We start from the raw sequence: 13,061 nt of genomic DNA on the forward strand, positions 1-13,061 counted from the left end.
ACTTTACAATCAAAAGGGATTGAGTGGCTGAATGATTTTTAAAAAGCCACAAGACCCAACAATCTATTTCCCACAAGAAATACACTTCACCTATAAAGACGCACATAGACATAAAGAGATGGAAAAAGATATTCCATGCAAATGGAAACCAAGAGGAGGCAGAGGAGGCGGAGGAGGAGGAGGCGGAGAAGGCAGAGGAGGAGGCGGAGGCAGAGGTGCAGGTGGAGGAGGAAGAGGAGGCCAGGCATAGTGGCTCATGCCTGTAATCCCAGCACTTTGGGAAACCGACATGGGAGGATCACGAGGTCAGGAGTTCTAGACCAGTCTGGCCAATGTGGTGAAACCATGTCTCTACTAAAGATACAGAAAATTAGCCGGGCGAGGTGGCACATGCCTGTAATCCCAGCTACTCAGGAGGCCGAGGCAGGAGAATCGATTGAATCCAGGGGGTGGAGGTTGCAGTGAGCTGAGATTGCACCATTGCACTCCAGCCTGGGTGACAGGGTGAGACTCCACCTCAAAAAAAAAAGGAAAAAAGGGAAAAAGGAGAGCTATACTTATATGTAACTAAATAGATTTCAAGACAAAAACTATAAAAGAGACAAAAAATGTCATTATATAAATAAAGGGGTCAATTCAGCAAGAAGATATAACAATTATAAATATATATGCTCCCAACATTGGACCACTCAGACATATAAAGCAGATATTTTTAGCGCTAAAAAGAGAGACAGACTACAATATTAGCTGAAGATTTCAACATTCTGCTTTCATTATTGGACAAATTATCCAGACAGAAAATCAACAAACCAACTTTGGACTTAATCTGTGCTATAGACCAAATGGACCTAATAGATATTTACAGAACATTGCACCCAACAGTTTCAGAATATACATTTTTCTCCTCAGTACATGGATCATTCTCATGGATAAACAATATGTTAGGCCACAAAACAAGTGTCAATTAATTTTTAGAAAATGAAATTATGTTACGTATCTTCTCTGACCATAATGGAATAAAGCTAGAAGTCAATACCAACAGGAATTTTGGAAACTATGCAAACACATGGAAATTAAACAATATGCTCCCGAATGACCAGTGGGTCAATGAAGAAATTAAGAAGGAATTTAAAAATTTATAGGCTGGGTGTGGTGGCTCACGCCTGTAATCCTAGCACTTTGGGAGGCTGAGGCAGGTGGATCACGAGGTCAAGAGATCGAGACCATCCAGGCCAACATGGTGAAACCCCGTCTCTACTAAAAGTACAAAAATTAGCTGGGCATGGTGGCATGTGTCTGTAATCCCAGCTACTTGGGAGGCTGAAGCAGGGGGAATTGCTTGAACCTGGGAGGTGGAGGTTGCAGTGAGCCAAGATTGTGCCACTGCGCTCCAGCCTAGTGAAAGAGTGAGACTCTGTCTGAAAAAAAAAATTATTTAACAAATGATAATGGAAACACAACATACCAAAACCTATGGAACACAGTGAAAGCAGTATTAACAGGAAAATTTATAGCTATAATTGCCAACATCAGAAAAATAAAAAAAACTTCACGAAAAGCCCTAATGATGCATTTTAAAGAACCAGAAAAGCAAGCGCAAACCCAACTCGAGATTAGAAGATAATGAACAATAAAGACCTAACCAGAAATAAATGAAATTGAAATGAAGAAAACAATAAAAACATCAAGAAAATTAAGAGTTAATCTTTTGAAAATATAAACAAAGCCAACAAACCTTTACCAGATTAAGGAAAAAAGAGAGGAGACCCAAATAAATAAGATCAGAGATGAAAAAGGAGGCATTACACCTGAGAGCACAGAAATTCAAAGGATTATTAGAGGCTACTATGAGCAACTATATGCCAATAAATTGGAAAGCCTAGAAGAAATGGATAGCCTTCTACCATGGTTGAACCATAAAGAATCCAAAACTTGAACAGATCAATAACAAGTAACAAGACCAAAGCCATAATAAAAGTCTCCCAGCAAAGAAAAGCCCAGGACCCAATGGTTTCATTGCTGGATTTTACCAAACATTAAAAGAAGAACTAATACCAAACCTACTTTAACTATTCTGAAAAATAGAGGAGGAAGGAATACTTCCAAACTCATTATATGGTGGGCAGTATTATCTTGATACCCAAACCAGACAAACACACATTAAAACAAACAAACAAAAAACTATAGGTCAATATCCCTGATAAATGTTGATGCAAAAATCCTCAATAAAATACTAACAAATCAAATTCAATAACACATTAAAGATATCATTCATTATGACCAAGCAGGATTTATCCCAGGATGCGAGAATGGCTTAACATGTGCAAATCAGTCAGTGTGACACATCATATCAACAGAATGAAGGACAAAAACCATATGATCATTTCAATTGATATTGAAAAACCATTTGATAAAATTCAACATCTCTTCATGATAAAAACCCTTTAAAAATTAGATATAGAAAAAACATATCTCAACACAATAAAAGCCATAAAAGACAGAAACACTGCTGATATCATATTGAATGGGAAAAAACTGAAAGTCTTTCCTCTAAGATCTGGAACATGACAAAGACATTGTCCATGACAAGGACACTGGATCATGACAAGAACAGTGTCCATGACAAGGACACTGTCACCGCTGTTATTCAACATAGTATGGGAAGTCCTAGCTAGTACAATCAGACAAGAGAAAGAAATAAAGAGCGTACAAATTGGAAAGGAAGAAGTCCAATTACATTGTCATTATTTGCAGATTTGGAAAAAATTGAAGATTCCACTGAAAAACCATTGGAACTCAAAAGCAAATTCAGTAAAGTTGCAAGATACAAAATCAACATACAAAAATCAGTAGCATTTCTATATTTCTATTTTTATTTTATTTTATTTTTTATTATTATACTTTAGGTTTTAGGGTACATGTACACAATAGCAAATAACCTGAAAAAACAAATTTAAAAAGTAATTCCACTTACAATAGTTACATATAAATTAAATACCTAGGAATTAACTTAAGGAAGTAAAAGATCTCTAGAATGAAAACTATAAAAGGCTGGTGAAAGAAATTGAAGATAACAAGTAATCCCAGCTACCCGAGAGGCTGAGGGAGGAGAATCACCTGAACCCAGGAGGCAGAGGTTGCAGTTAGCTGAGATCACACCACTGCACTCCAGCCTGGGCAACAGGATGAGACTCTGTCTCAGAAAACAGAAAAAAAAAAAAAAAGAAATTGAAGATGATACAATATAATGGAAAGGTATTCCATGTTCATTGATTGGAAGAATAAATATTATTAAAATGTTCATATTACCTAAAGCAATCTACAGATTCAATGCAAGCCCTATGAAAATACCAATAACATTCTTCACAGAAATAGAAAAAACAATCCTAAAATTTATATAAAAACACAAAAGACCCAGAGTAGCCTAAGCTGTCCTGAGCAAAAACAACAAAACTGGAGGAATTATATTACTGGACTTCAAACTGTGCTACAAAGCTGTAGTAACCCAAACAGCATGGTACTGGCATAAAACAGACACAAAGACCAATAGAACAAAATAGAGAACCCAGAAAAAAATCCATACATCTACAGCAAACTCATTTTTGACAAAGGTTCAAAGAACATACACTGGGGAAACGACAGTCTCTTCAATAAATGGTGCTAGGAAAACTGACTATCTATATGCAGAAGAATGAAACTAGACACCTGCTTCTTGTCATATGTAAAAATCAATTAAACATGGATTAAAGACTTAAATCTAAGACCTCAAACTATGAAACTCCTACAAGAAAACATTGGGGAAGCTCTTTAGAACACTGCATTTGGCAAAGGTTTCTTGAGTAATACCCCACATGTACAGGCAACCAAAGCAAAAATGGACAAGTAGGATCACATCAAGTTAAAAAGATTTTGCACAGCAAAGGAAACAATCAACAAAGAGACAACCCATAGAATGGTAGAAAATATTTGTGAACCATCCATCTGTCAAGGGATTAATAACCAGAATATATAAGGGATTCAATAACCAGAAAATATAAGGGATTCAAATAATTCTATATGAAAAAATCATATAATTTGATTAAAAAGTGAGTAAAGGATTTGAATAGACATTTCTCAAAAAAAGACAAATAGCAAACAGGTGTACTAAAAGGTGCTCAACATCATTGCTCATCAGAGAAATGCAAATCAAAATTACAATAAGATATCATTTCACCCTAGTTAAGACGGCTTGTATCCAAAAGATAGGCAATAACAAATGCTGGTGAAGAAGTGGAGAAAAGGGCACCCTTGTACACTGTTGGTGAGAATGTAACTTAGTACAGACACTATGGTGAACTGTTTGAAGGGTCTTCAAAACTCTAAAAATAGAGCTACCATATCATTCAGCAATCTCACTGCCAGCTATATATCTAAAAGAGAGGAAATCAGTATATAGAGGAAATCAGTATATAGAAGAGATATCTGCACTCCCATGTTTATTGCAGTGCTAGTCACAATAGCCAAGATTTGGAAACAACCTAAGTGGCCATTCATAGATGAAGGATAAAGAAAATGTGGTACATACATATAAACAATGATATCCCATCATAACAGCATGGATGGGACAGGAAGTCATTATGTTAAGTGAAATAAACTAGGCACAGAAAGACACATTTCACATGTTCTCACTTATTTGTGGGAGCTAAAAATGTAAACAGTTGAACTCATGGAGATAGAGAGTTGAATGATAGTTACCAGAGGCTAGGAAGGGTAGTGGGAGGGGGCAAGAGAGAAGGGTTCATGGGTACAAAAATACAGTTAGATAGAATGAATATGATCTAGTATTTGATAGTACAACAGGGTGAATATAGTCAAAAATAATTTATTGTACATTTAAAAAGAACTAAAATAGTATAATTGGATTTTTTTTTTTTTTTGAGATGGAATCTCGCTCTGTTGCCAGGCTGGAGTGCAGTGGCACGATCTCAGCTCACTGCAACCTCCGCCTTCCCGGGTTCAAGCAATTCTCCTGCCTCAGCCTCCCAAGTAGCTGGAACTACAGGCACGTACCATCACACCCAACTAATTTTTGTATTCTTAGTAGAGATGGGGTTTTACCATGTTGTCCAGGATGGTCTCAATCTCTTGACCTCGTGATCCGGCCGCCTTGGCCTCCCAAAGTGCTGGGATTACAGGCGTGAGCCACCACGCCTGGCCTGGATTGTTTGTAACATAAAAAAGGATAAATATTTGAGGTGATGGATAACCCATATACTTTGATGTGGTTGTTACACATTGCATGCCTGTATCAAAATATCTCGTGTGCCCTATAAAAATATAAATCTACTGTATACCTACAAAAATTAAAAATACAAAATTTTTAAAAATTACATTGTATCCCATAAGTATATACAATTACTATTTGTCAATGTAAAATAAATACATAAATATAAATGGCTCTGTACAGATTTTGGGTCACTTAGGGCCTACTGCACATAACCTTTATGGCAGTGTGTCACTGTTCAAACAAAATGTCAACAAAGAGGACTGGCTTAGAAAGTCAAATTTTTGTAATACAGCATTATCTAAAACCTAGGCTCCAAGTTGACATGAACCCTAAAGCTCAATACCTCACATTTACTTTGCCCTTCACAGTTTACGTAGTGCTTTCCCATACACTATTAAATCTTTCAGATACCACTGTACTTTGGACAGATTTCTAGCAGAACACTTATAAGACTTTATTGCATTTTTAATTCTATAATTATAATCTACTAAAAATCCACTGGGAGCAGGAAACTGCTTATTCATTCTTTGAAACCTCAGAGGACATTGCCTGATACATAAGATCAGTAAGTCAATCGAGTAATTTTGAACACTACATTCAATATGTTTTGGGAAACACTTCTCCCAAAGATGAAGCCTAATTCCTCTTTTCTTGAGTGTGAGCTGGACTTAGTGACTCACTGCTAATGAATAGAAAATAATCATATGTGACTTCTGAGACTAAGTCATAAAAAGCACTGCAATTTCCTCCTTGCTTCACTCTCTTGGATGGCTTGCTCTGAGGAAAGTCAGCTATCATGTGGTACCACCCAAGCAGCCCTTTGGAGATGTCCTTTTCTCAAGGATCTGAAGCCTCTTGTCAACAGGCATGTGAGTGCTCCATCTTGGAAGCAAAGTTTCCAGCCTCAGTCAAGCTTTTGAATAACTGCAGCCCCATGCAACATCTTGCCTACAGCCAAAAGAGATGTCAAGTCAGAACCACCCAGCTAAGCAATTCCCAATGCTCAAACCACAGAAACTGTGAGTTAATACATGTTTGTTCTTTTAAGCCACTAAAGTGTGGGATAATTTTCTACACAAGCAATAAATAATCTACCTATGATTATAAGGAATAGCAATAAGAGAAATAAAATAATGCTTTTCTTATTAAAGAGAAATAGAAAAATAACAAAAGTAATGCAGTAGCTATTATTTATGGTTTACTACTTAAGGGACTCCACATATGATAGAATTTCATTTGCTCTTCACAAGAATATTAAAAGACACGTGGTAATATTTCCATTTTACATATGCAGAATTGCAGATGTAGGTTAAGTCACTTGGCTGAAGTGCTAATAAGTGGCAGTTAAAAAATTGAAACCCACGTTTGTTTCCAAGTCCCATGCTCTTAACCACTATGTACATTATCTCCCAATATATATTTATTAAGAATGAGAGCAAGAACCCAATTCACAACTGCCAAGATATGGAACCAACCTAAGTGCCCATTAACGAATGAGTAGTTAAAGAAAATGTGGTATATATACATAATGGAATACTACTTGGCCATAAGAAGGAATAAAATAATGTCTTTGGCAGCAACTTGGATGAAGCTAGAGGCGATTATTCTGAGAGAAGTAACTCAGGAATGGAAAACCAAATACCATACATTCTCACTTATAAGTGGGAGCTAAGCTATGAATATATGCAAAGGCACACAGAGTGATATAATGGACTTTGGAGACTTAGAAGGGGACACTAGTCTGGTGACAATTGCACTAAAATCTCAGAATTAACCACTATATAATTCATCCACGTAAACAAAAACCACTTGTAGCCCCAAAGCTATTAAAAAATATATTTAAAAATTTTAAAAAGAAAGCAATAGTACGATTAAAAAAAAGAATGAGGGCAAGATATTAACCAAGGCTTCATTATAATTTGTGTGGTCCCTAGACGTCTTTGCCTTCATGTATCCCTTCCTTCATTTAGAAATACTTAAAATTATGTTGATTTAAAGACTAGTATAAGCAAGTATAAGCAAGACTGGATTCATTATAATATATTCATTAGTGTTATATTCATTTTTCCTCTAATTTTAAAAGAAATTAAAATTAAAACATTTCTATGGGTCCCTAAAAGAATTCTGGTTCTAAGTAGTATGACTACTACGCCTGATGAATAACTAGGTCCTAGCATCAAATTGCACACAGAAATCAAACAAGCAATAGCAAAGAAAAGAGAGACAGACAGAAAAAAAAACCCTTTTAATGTCACATTTTAAAAGCCAAAGAAATAATATTTCTTCTTTTCTAAACAGTGAAGGGCACAGGGCAGTAGGAAGTAGTCGTAACCCATGGGGGTTGGTTTGGGGTGGGGAGCAGATTATACTGTACATGGGATGCTCAGAGTCTCAGTTTAAGATGTTGAAAGAAAAGACACCAGGGCAGGAATTAAACCTGTCCCCTGAGGGAAGCAGGCAAGGCTTTTGTGCTCAATTGTGTTCAGCTCTCCTGAAAAGGAGAGTTCACGCGAGCAGTTTTGAGATCCTGCTTTGTGGGACCCACCTTGACTGGGCTATGACTGCCTCATTCCTCTCAAGCTGAGACGCACATGAGCAGAGGGGCAGGCCTCAGAAGTCAAGTCCCTGGAGACAGCATGGAGTAATGAAAACAGTGATATATTTTAGTAATGAAAACAGTGATTTCTTTTTTTCTTTTTTGAGTCGGAGTCTCGCTCTGTCGTCAGGCTGGAATGCAGTGGCACAATCTCGCATCACTGTAACCTCCACCTCCCAGGTTCAAGCAATTCTCCCGCCTCAGCCTCCAGAGTAGCTGGGACTACAGGTGTGTGCCACCACGCCCAGTTAATTTTTGTATTTTTAGTAGAGATGGGGTTTCACCATGTTGGCCAGGATGGTCTCGATCTCTTGGCCTCGTGATCCGCCTGCCTTGGCCTCTCAAAGTGCTGGGATTACAGGCATGAGCCACCGCACCTGGCCGAAAATAGTGATTCTTAGATCTGGTACAACTTTCAGCCTTTCTACCCAGTAACTGTGTGTTTTTGGATGAACTAAGTTTGTGGTGCCTTATCACAGTTTTCTCTTGCAGTTTTCTCATCTGTAAAATGAGGGCCTTATGGCAAACATAGTGCTCACCAGATAGCCACATGCTCCCCTCCAATTCACTGCCAATGGCTGGCCAATGGGCTGCAAATAGTGATGACATGTTTCTAGTTCAGGGTAAGGCAGTAAAAAGCTGGCATATCTCCATATGTAGCTCTTCTCCCACAGTAAATCTGGAAGGCACATGTGCAAGACAGCATAGCTAAAAATGATAAATGGCCCAAATTCATGAGAGACTGCCTGTAAGAGAGCAATGCAGGTGGGCCACCAGACCCACGTTGAACTTTAAGTCAGAGTGAAATAACTTCTGGTTTGGGGTTACATGTTACCACAGCATGCCTTAGCTTATCCTGACTAATAGAGACTTAATGCCAACTTTACTGAATTGTGAGAATGAAATGAAAGGGTGAATGTAAAGCATCAGAAATGTGTCTGGAAGAGACAATTCACTCAATAAACATTTTTTTCCCCTCTCAACTTTCAAAAACTGCATTTTGCCCCAAAGAATTAATCATTGCCCAAAAACTACATTCTGATAAGACCCCTTTCTTATAATATGTTAGTGTTGGGACCTAGACACAGAATTCTGAAAAAGATGAAGGTCTTACACAGCCTCATCAACAGAAGCCTTCAGGCTTCATATAGGCTCCTGTTCCCTACAGAAAACAGTACAGACACTTTGCAGAGCCTAAACTCAATCCAGCTCATTTCCCCTGGAGTGTAGAATGATGCAGGTGGGGGAAAGTAGAGAGAAAGTATTCCTGGTGCAGTGTTTTACACTTTTGTTTAGGTGTCTTGTTGCCAGAAGGCTTGCAAACGTGGACTAAGGAACATTATCCAGAAGTTTAAGTGAGGGCTTGCGCGACCCATAGAAGCAGCATGCTCCTGAACACTACCCCATCTAGAATCTCAGCATCCTGTGATTCAAGGCCCTTAGACATGACTTACAAGAATACTGTATGTTAGAGAAGTTGAGGCCCAAAGTGGGGAAGGGCTTGCCCCAGGTCCTCCTGCCGGGAGTGGCTAAATTTTTAACAGTTCATCTTCCTCTCAGAGCTCCATCCACCAATGGACACTCCAGATTGGCCAGCCTCTCATCCAGGCACCTCTTCCCTATGTCACCTGCCTGAATGGGAGCTGTCAAAAATGAACACTAAAATCAGGCTTGGCAAGATTTTCCGGCATCCATTTCACTGTGATTTCTCTAAGTGCACATTGGATTGATGTAGCTATTAAAAGTCAGCCCTACCTCGGCAATCAGACAGAAAAGCTATAATCACCCCAGGCATTTCCAAGGGACCTTTCAAAGAACATCATTAATTCTGAATAAAGCTCTCCCTCACCAACACTTTCCAATTATAGTCTTGACATTCCTATTTTATGCTGCAAAATTCCTCTGCCATTTAATGAAGAAGAAAAAAGGCCTACTTTAAAAATCACATGTATTTGTCCTGTACCATAAGTATCTGAGTTAATTTTCCAAAATTAAAACAAAACTAGTAACAAAAAACTTTTCTTGTCTCTTTTTCCTCTCATATGCACCTCTTCCCTCCCCCATGTATTGTATTTGCAAAGGGGAATAAATCCTGTTAATCTATAGGACGGGGAGCATGTTACCTGAAATACCTGATACCCTCAAAAGAGAAAGTTGAGGCTTCCAGAGTGAGAAGAATGCTGAGCACCTATTAGATCCTGGCCAAAAGGCAGAAAGCTTCAGACAGAATAATAAATACGGTAAGAGAAGATCTGCCGACTGCAATTTTGCTCATCTCATAACATTTCCAGCATTATCTTCCTGCTTGTTATGGACTGCCAGGCAATATCCTGTTGAACCCCTTCTTTCTCCAGCCAGTCTGCCACCCAGTGTGTGCCAGCCACTATGCCACGGGCTTTACATTCTTCATCTCACGTAATCCTCACCAAGAGCCCTATCAATTACGAATGAACGTGTTTAAAGATGAAGAAATGACACCCACAGATATTAAGCAACTGTCCTAATGTCCCAAGCTGGGATTTGAATCCATGGTTCTCTTTCCTAAATCACTAGAGGATAGCTCTGGGGTTGAGATAAGGAAAGCAAAGTGACACCAATTATTATATTTTAAAATCCTCACTTTTCTCCTTAGCAGGGTGCTGGCTAATGGAGTTGGGGAATAGTCTCTGAACTGCAGAGGATAGACTGGGGTACGGTGGAGACAGAAAATAAGGCGTGATTGGCCACAGGAATTTCTGAAAGACGAATTCCCAGTCCACTGCATCCCTTCTAGGTCTAGTTGGGACAAGGAAGTCGGCGGCACTTGAGGGGGAAAACAACAGAGAGTGCAGGTAACAAGATGTGCCCTCCTCGCTACTGAGACAGGCTGAACCTACAAGCCCCTCCGGCCATATCGTGCGTCGTGGGTCGGTGTCAGATCGGCCTCCCTAATGTGCAGATGGTGAAACCCTTTCCCCCAAGCGAACCCCTAGCTTGCGTGCCAGATGCGCCGGTGACAAGCCCCTCTGTGCACACTTCAGAAGAACCGATGGCAAACTTTTCCTCGTGCGCCCCAGGTGATCTTTGGGCGCGCGCTCCAATCTTACAAGCTTCCGCCCACTCTCCCATTCGCGAAGTTGCCTCCTTCTCTAGCAACCCCTTCCCCAAAGCAGCATTCCTCAGCCCACCCCTCACCTGCATGGTGGCCGGCAACGGCAGCACAGCTCTCCCGCGGCGGCCGAAACGAAACTCGGCCGCCTTGTAGATCTTCCAGTAGACATATAGCACCACGCCAAGCGGCAGGTAGAAGGCGCCGCAGGTGGAGAAGACTGCATAGGAGGGTTCCTGGCTCACCTGGCAGCGCTGGAGCCGAGCGTCGTACACCTCGCCCCAGCCAAAGAGCAGCGGCGCGAGGGCGATGAGCGCCGACAGCACCCAGGTGAGCGCGATCATGAGCAACGAGGCGCGGCGGCGGGTGCGCAGCGTGTACTGCAGGTGGTGCGTGATGGTCCAGTAGCCGTCCAGGGCGATGGCCGCCACGTTCCAGATGCTGGCGGTGCAGCACAGAACGTCGAAGGAGATCCACACGTGGCACAGTCTCCGGCCCAGCAGCCAACGTCGCCCGGTCGACAGCTCACTCACCAGGCTCAGTGGCATCACCAGCGCTGCCACTAGTACGTCCGAGACGGCCGTCGAGGCCACCAAGTTATGCGGCACGCGATGGAAGGCACGGACCCGCAGGATGGTGACCAGAACCAGCAGGTTCCACAGGAAAGTGGCGGCGATCAGCAGCACTAGCAGCGTCACCACCAGGACAGTGAAGACAGAGAAGGGCGGCCCCCGACCCGGCAGGACGGCACCACTCGGGGTCCAACTGAGTATCCCTCTCGGGCTTGGGCTACTGCTGCTGGTCTCGGGTCCCAGGGCAAGGGCAACGCTGGCGGTGGCCACTGAAAGGTTAGCGGCTTCCATGGCGCTCGGGATCGCAGCTCCAGGGCAGGGGGCCCACGAGTCGTCAGTGAGCTCGGCGTGGACTGGGCAGGTGGGGGGCGTGGAGGGGGTACTGCCTGCCGGGGGAGGGTAGAAGAGGGGTCCAGGTCGTCCTACCCTGATCCCTTCTGCGGGCAGCAGCCCACCTTTGGCACGTATGCCTGCAGCCCCCGTAGACCCTGTTTTCCAGAAGCAAGAGTAAAAGAGAGCAGGACCTCTCAGTCTAGCTCCGCTCGGCTCGCCAGTCCCTCCTACCACCTCTCTTAGCGGTCCCGGGTGCCACTGGCCGTCAGAGGGCTGGGAATCAGCGCGGCCGAGTGACCAAGCGCGGGTTGTGCTTGGAGAGTTGCCCCCTCCCCCACCCAGCGGCGTCGGGAGACGAGCTGCACCTGGAGTGGGCGGGGGTGGGCGGAAGCAGGGGGTAGCTGGAGAACCTACCAATAGGAGCCGGGCCTTCAACACTGTCCCCGCTGGTCTCCCTGACTCTGCCAAGCAGAGAGAACCCTAACTGAGGTAGTCTCCGGGAAAGGTTTACAATGGGGAGAAAGTCCCTTGCCGCCACCTCTGCGGACCCCTCGGACCTGCTGGTGGCACGGTCTGACACTGGGAAACAAGGGTCCCGCCCTGCCCCGGCCAGGGGGCTTCTGGTTTCCTGTAATCCCGATTCTACTTATACCCGAAATAGGAAACCCAGGTATTGGGGTATATAAAACAGAAAGCTCCTAAGCCCAGCCGCATCCTGCCGCCGCTTCGTTTCCAGCACGTCTGCCCGGCGAGGGCTTGGTGGCGCCTTGAGAAGTTCACTCCCTGGCTCTATGAGGAAAGAACGCGGCTTCTGAGCAATCTGGCAGAGATCTGGAAGAGGAACCCTTTATACAATCATCTTCGCCAGCTCTAACCTCCCCCATCATGTCCCCACCCCCAACATACGCGCACTCTCCACCCAGTCCTGTCCTTTCAGTTTCTAACATTCCTGACTGTATGTCTTCATATCCAGGTTCAAACTGGAGTTATTTTTGTTGAGCCTTGGGCAAAAAGTAGGAACCAATTAGAAAAGTGAAATTGCCCCAGCCTCTCACACTTAAAAAATACTTCAATCATAATTAACTCAATCTAAATCTGTGTTCCTGGGAGTAGAATAGAAACACAAAGAACACAGAGCCCAAACCACCCCGTCTCTTGTCAAGGTGAGAAGGGTTAGACCTCAAGCAGGCTGACCTGGCTGGTTCC

The 13,061-nt window shown here is 42.4% G+C and overlaps 1 protein-coding gene across 1 annotated transcript in view; it reads right to left on the reverse strand.

Annotated features, from left to right (window-relative positions):
• LOC129472602 (5-hydroxytryptamine receptor 5B-like) overlaps positions 1-11,813 on the reverse strand; it is a 34,436-nt gene extending 22,623 nt beyond the window's left edge. Inside the window, 1 exon segment of the mRNA XM_055262426.1 lies at positions 11,037-11,813. Coding sequence (XP_055118401.1) covers positions 11,037-11,813 — 777 coding nt within the window.
• Between the last annotated feature and the right edge of the window lie 1,248 nt (positions 11,814-13,061).

This window comes from Symphalangus syndactylus, chromosome 22, assembly GCF_028878055.3.
Source record: "Symphalangus syndactylus isolate Jambi chromosome 22, NHGRI_mSymSyn1-v2.1_pri, whole genome shotgun sequence".
NCBI classification, from domain to species: domain Eukaryota; kingdom Metazoa; phylum Chordata; class Mammalia; order Primates; family Hylobatidae; genus Symphalangus; species Symphalangus syndactylus.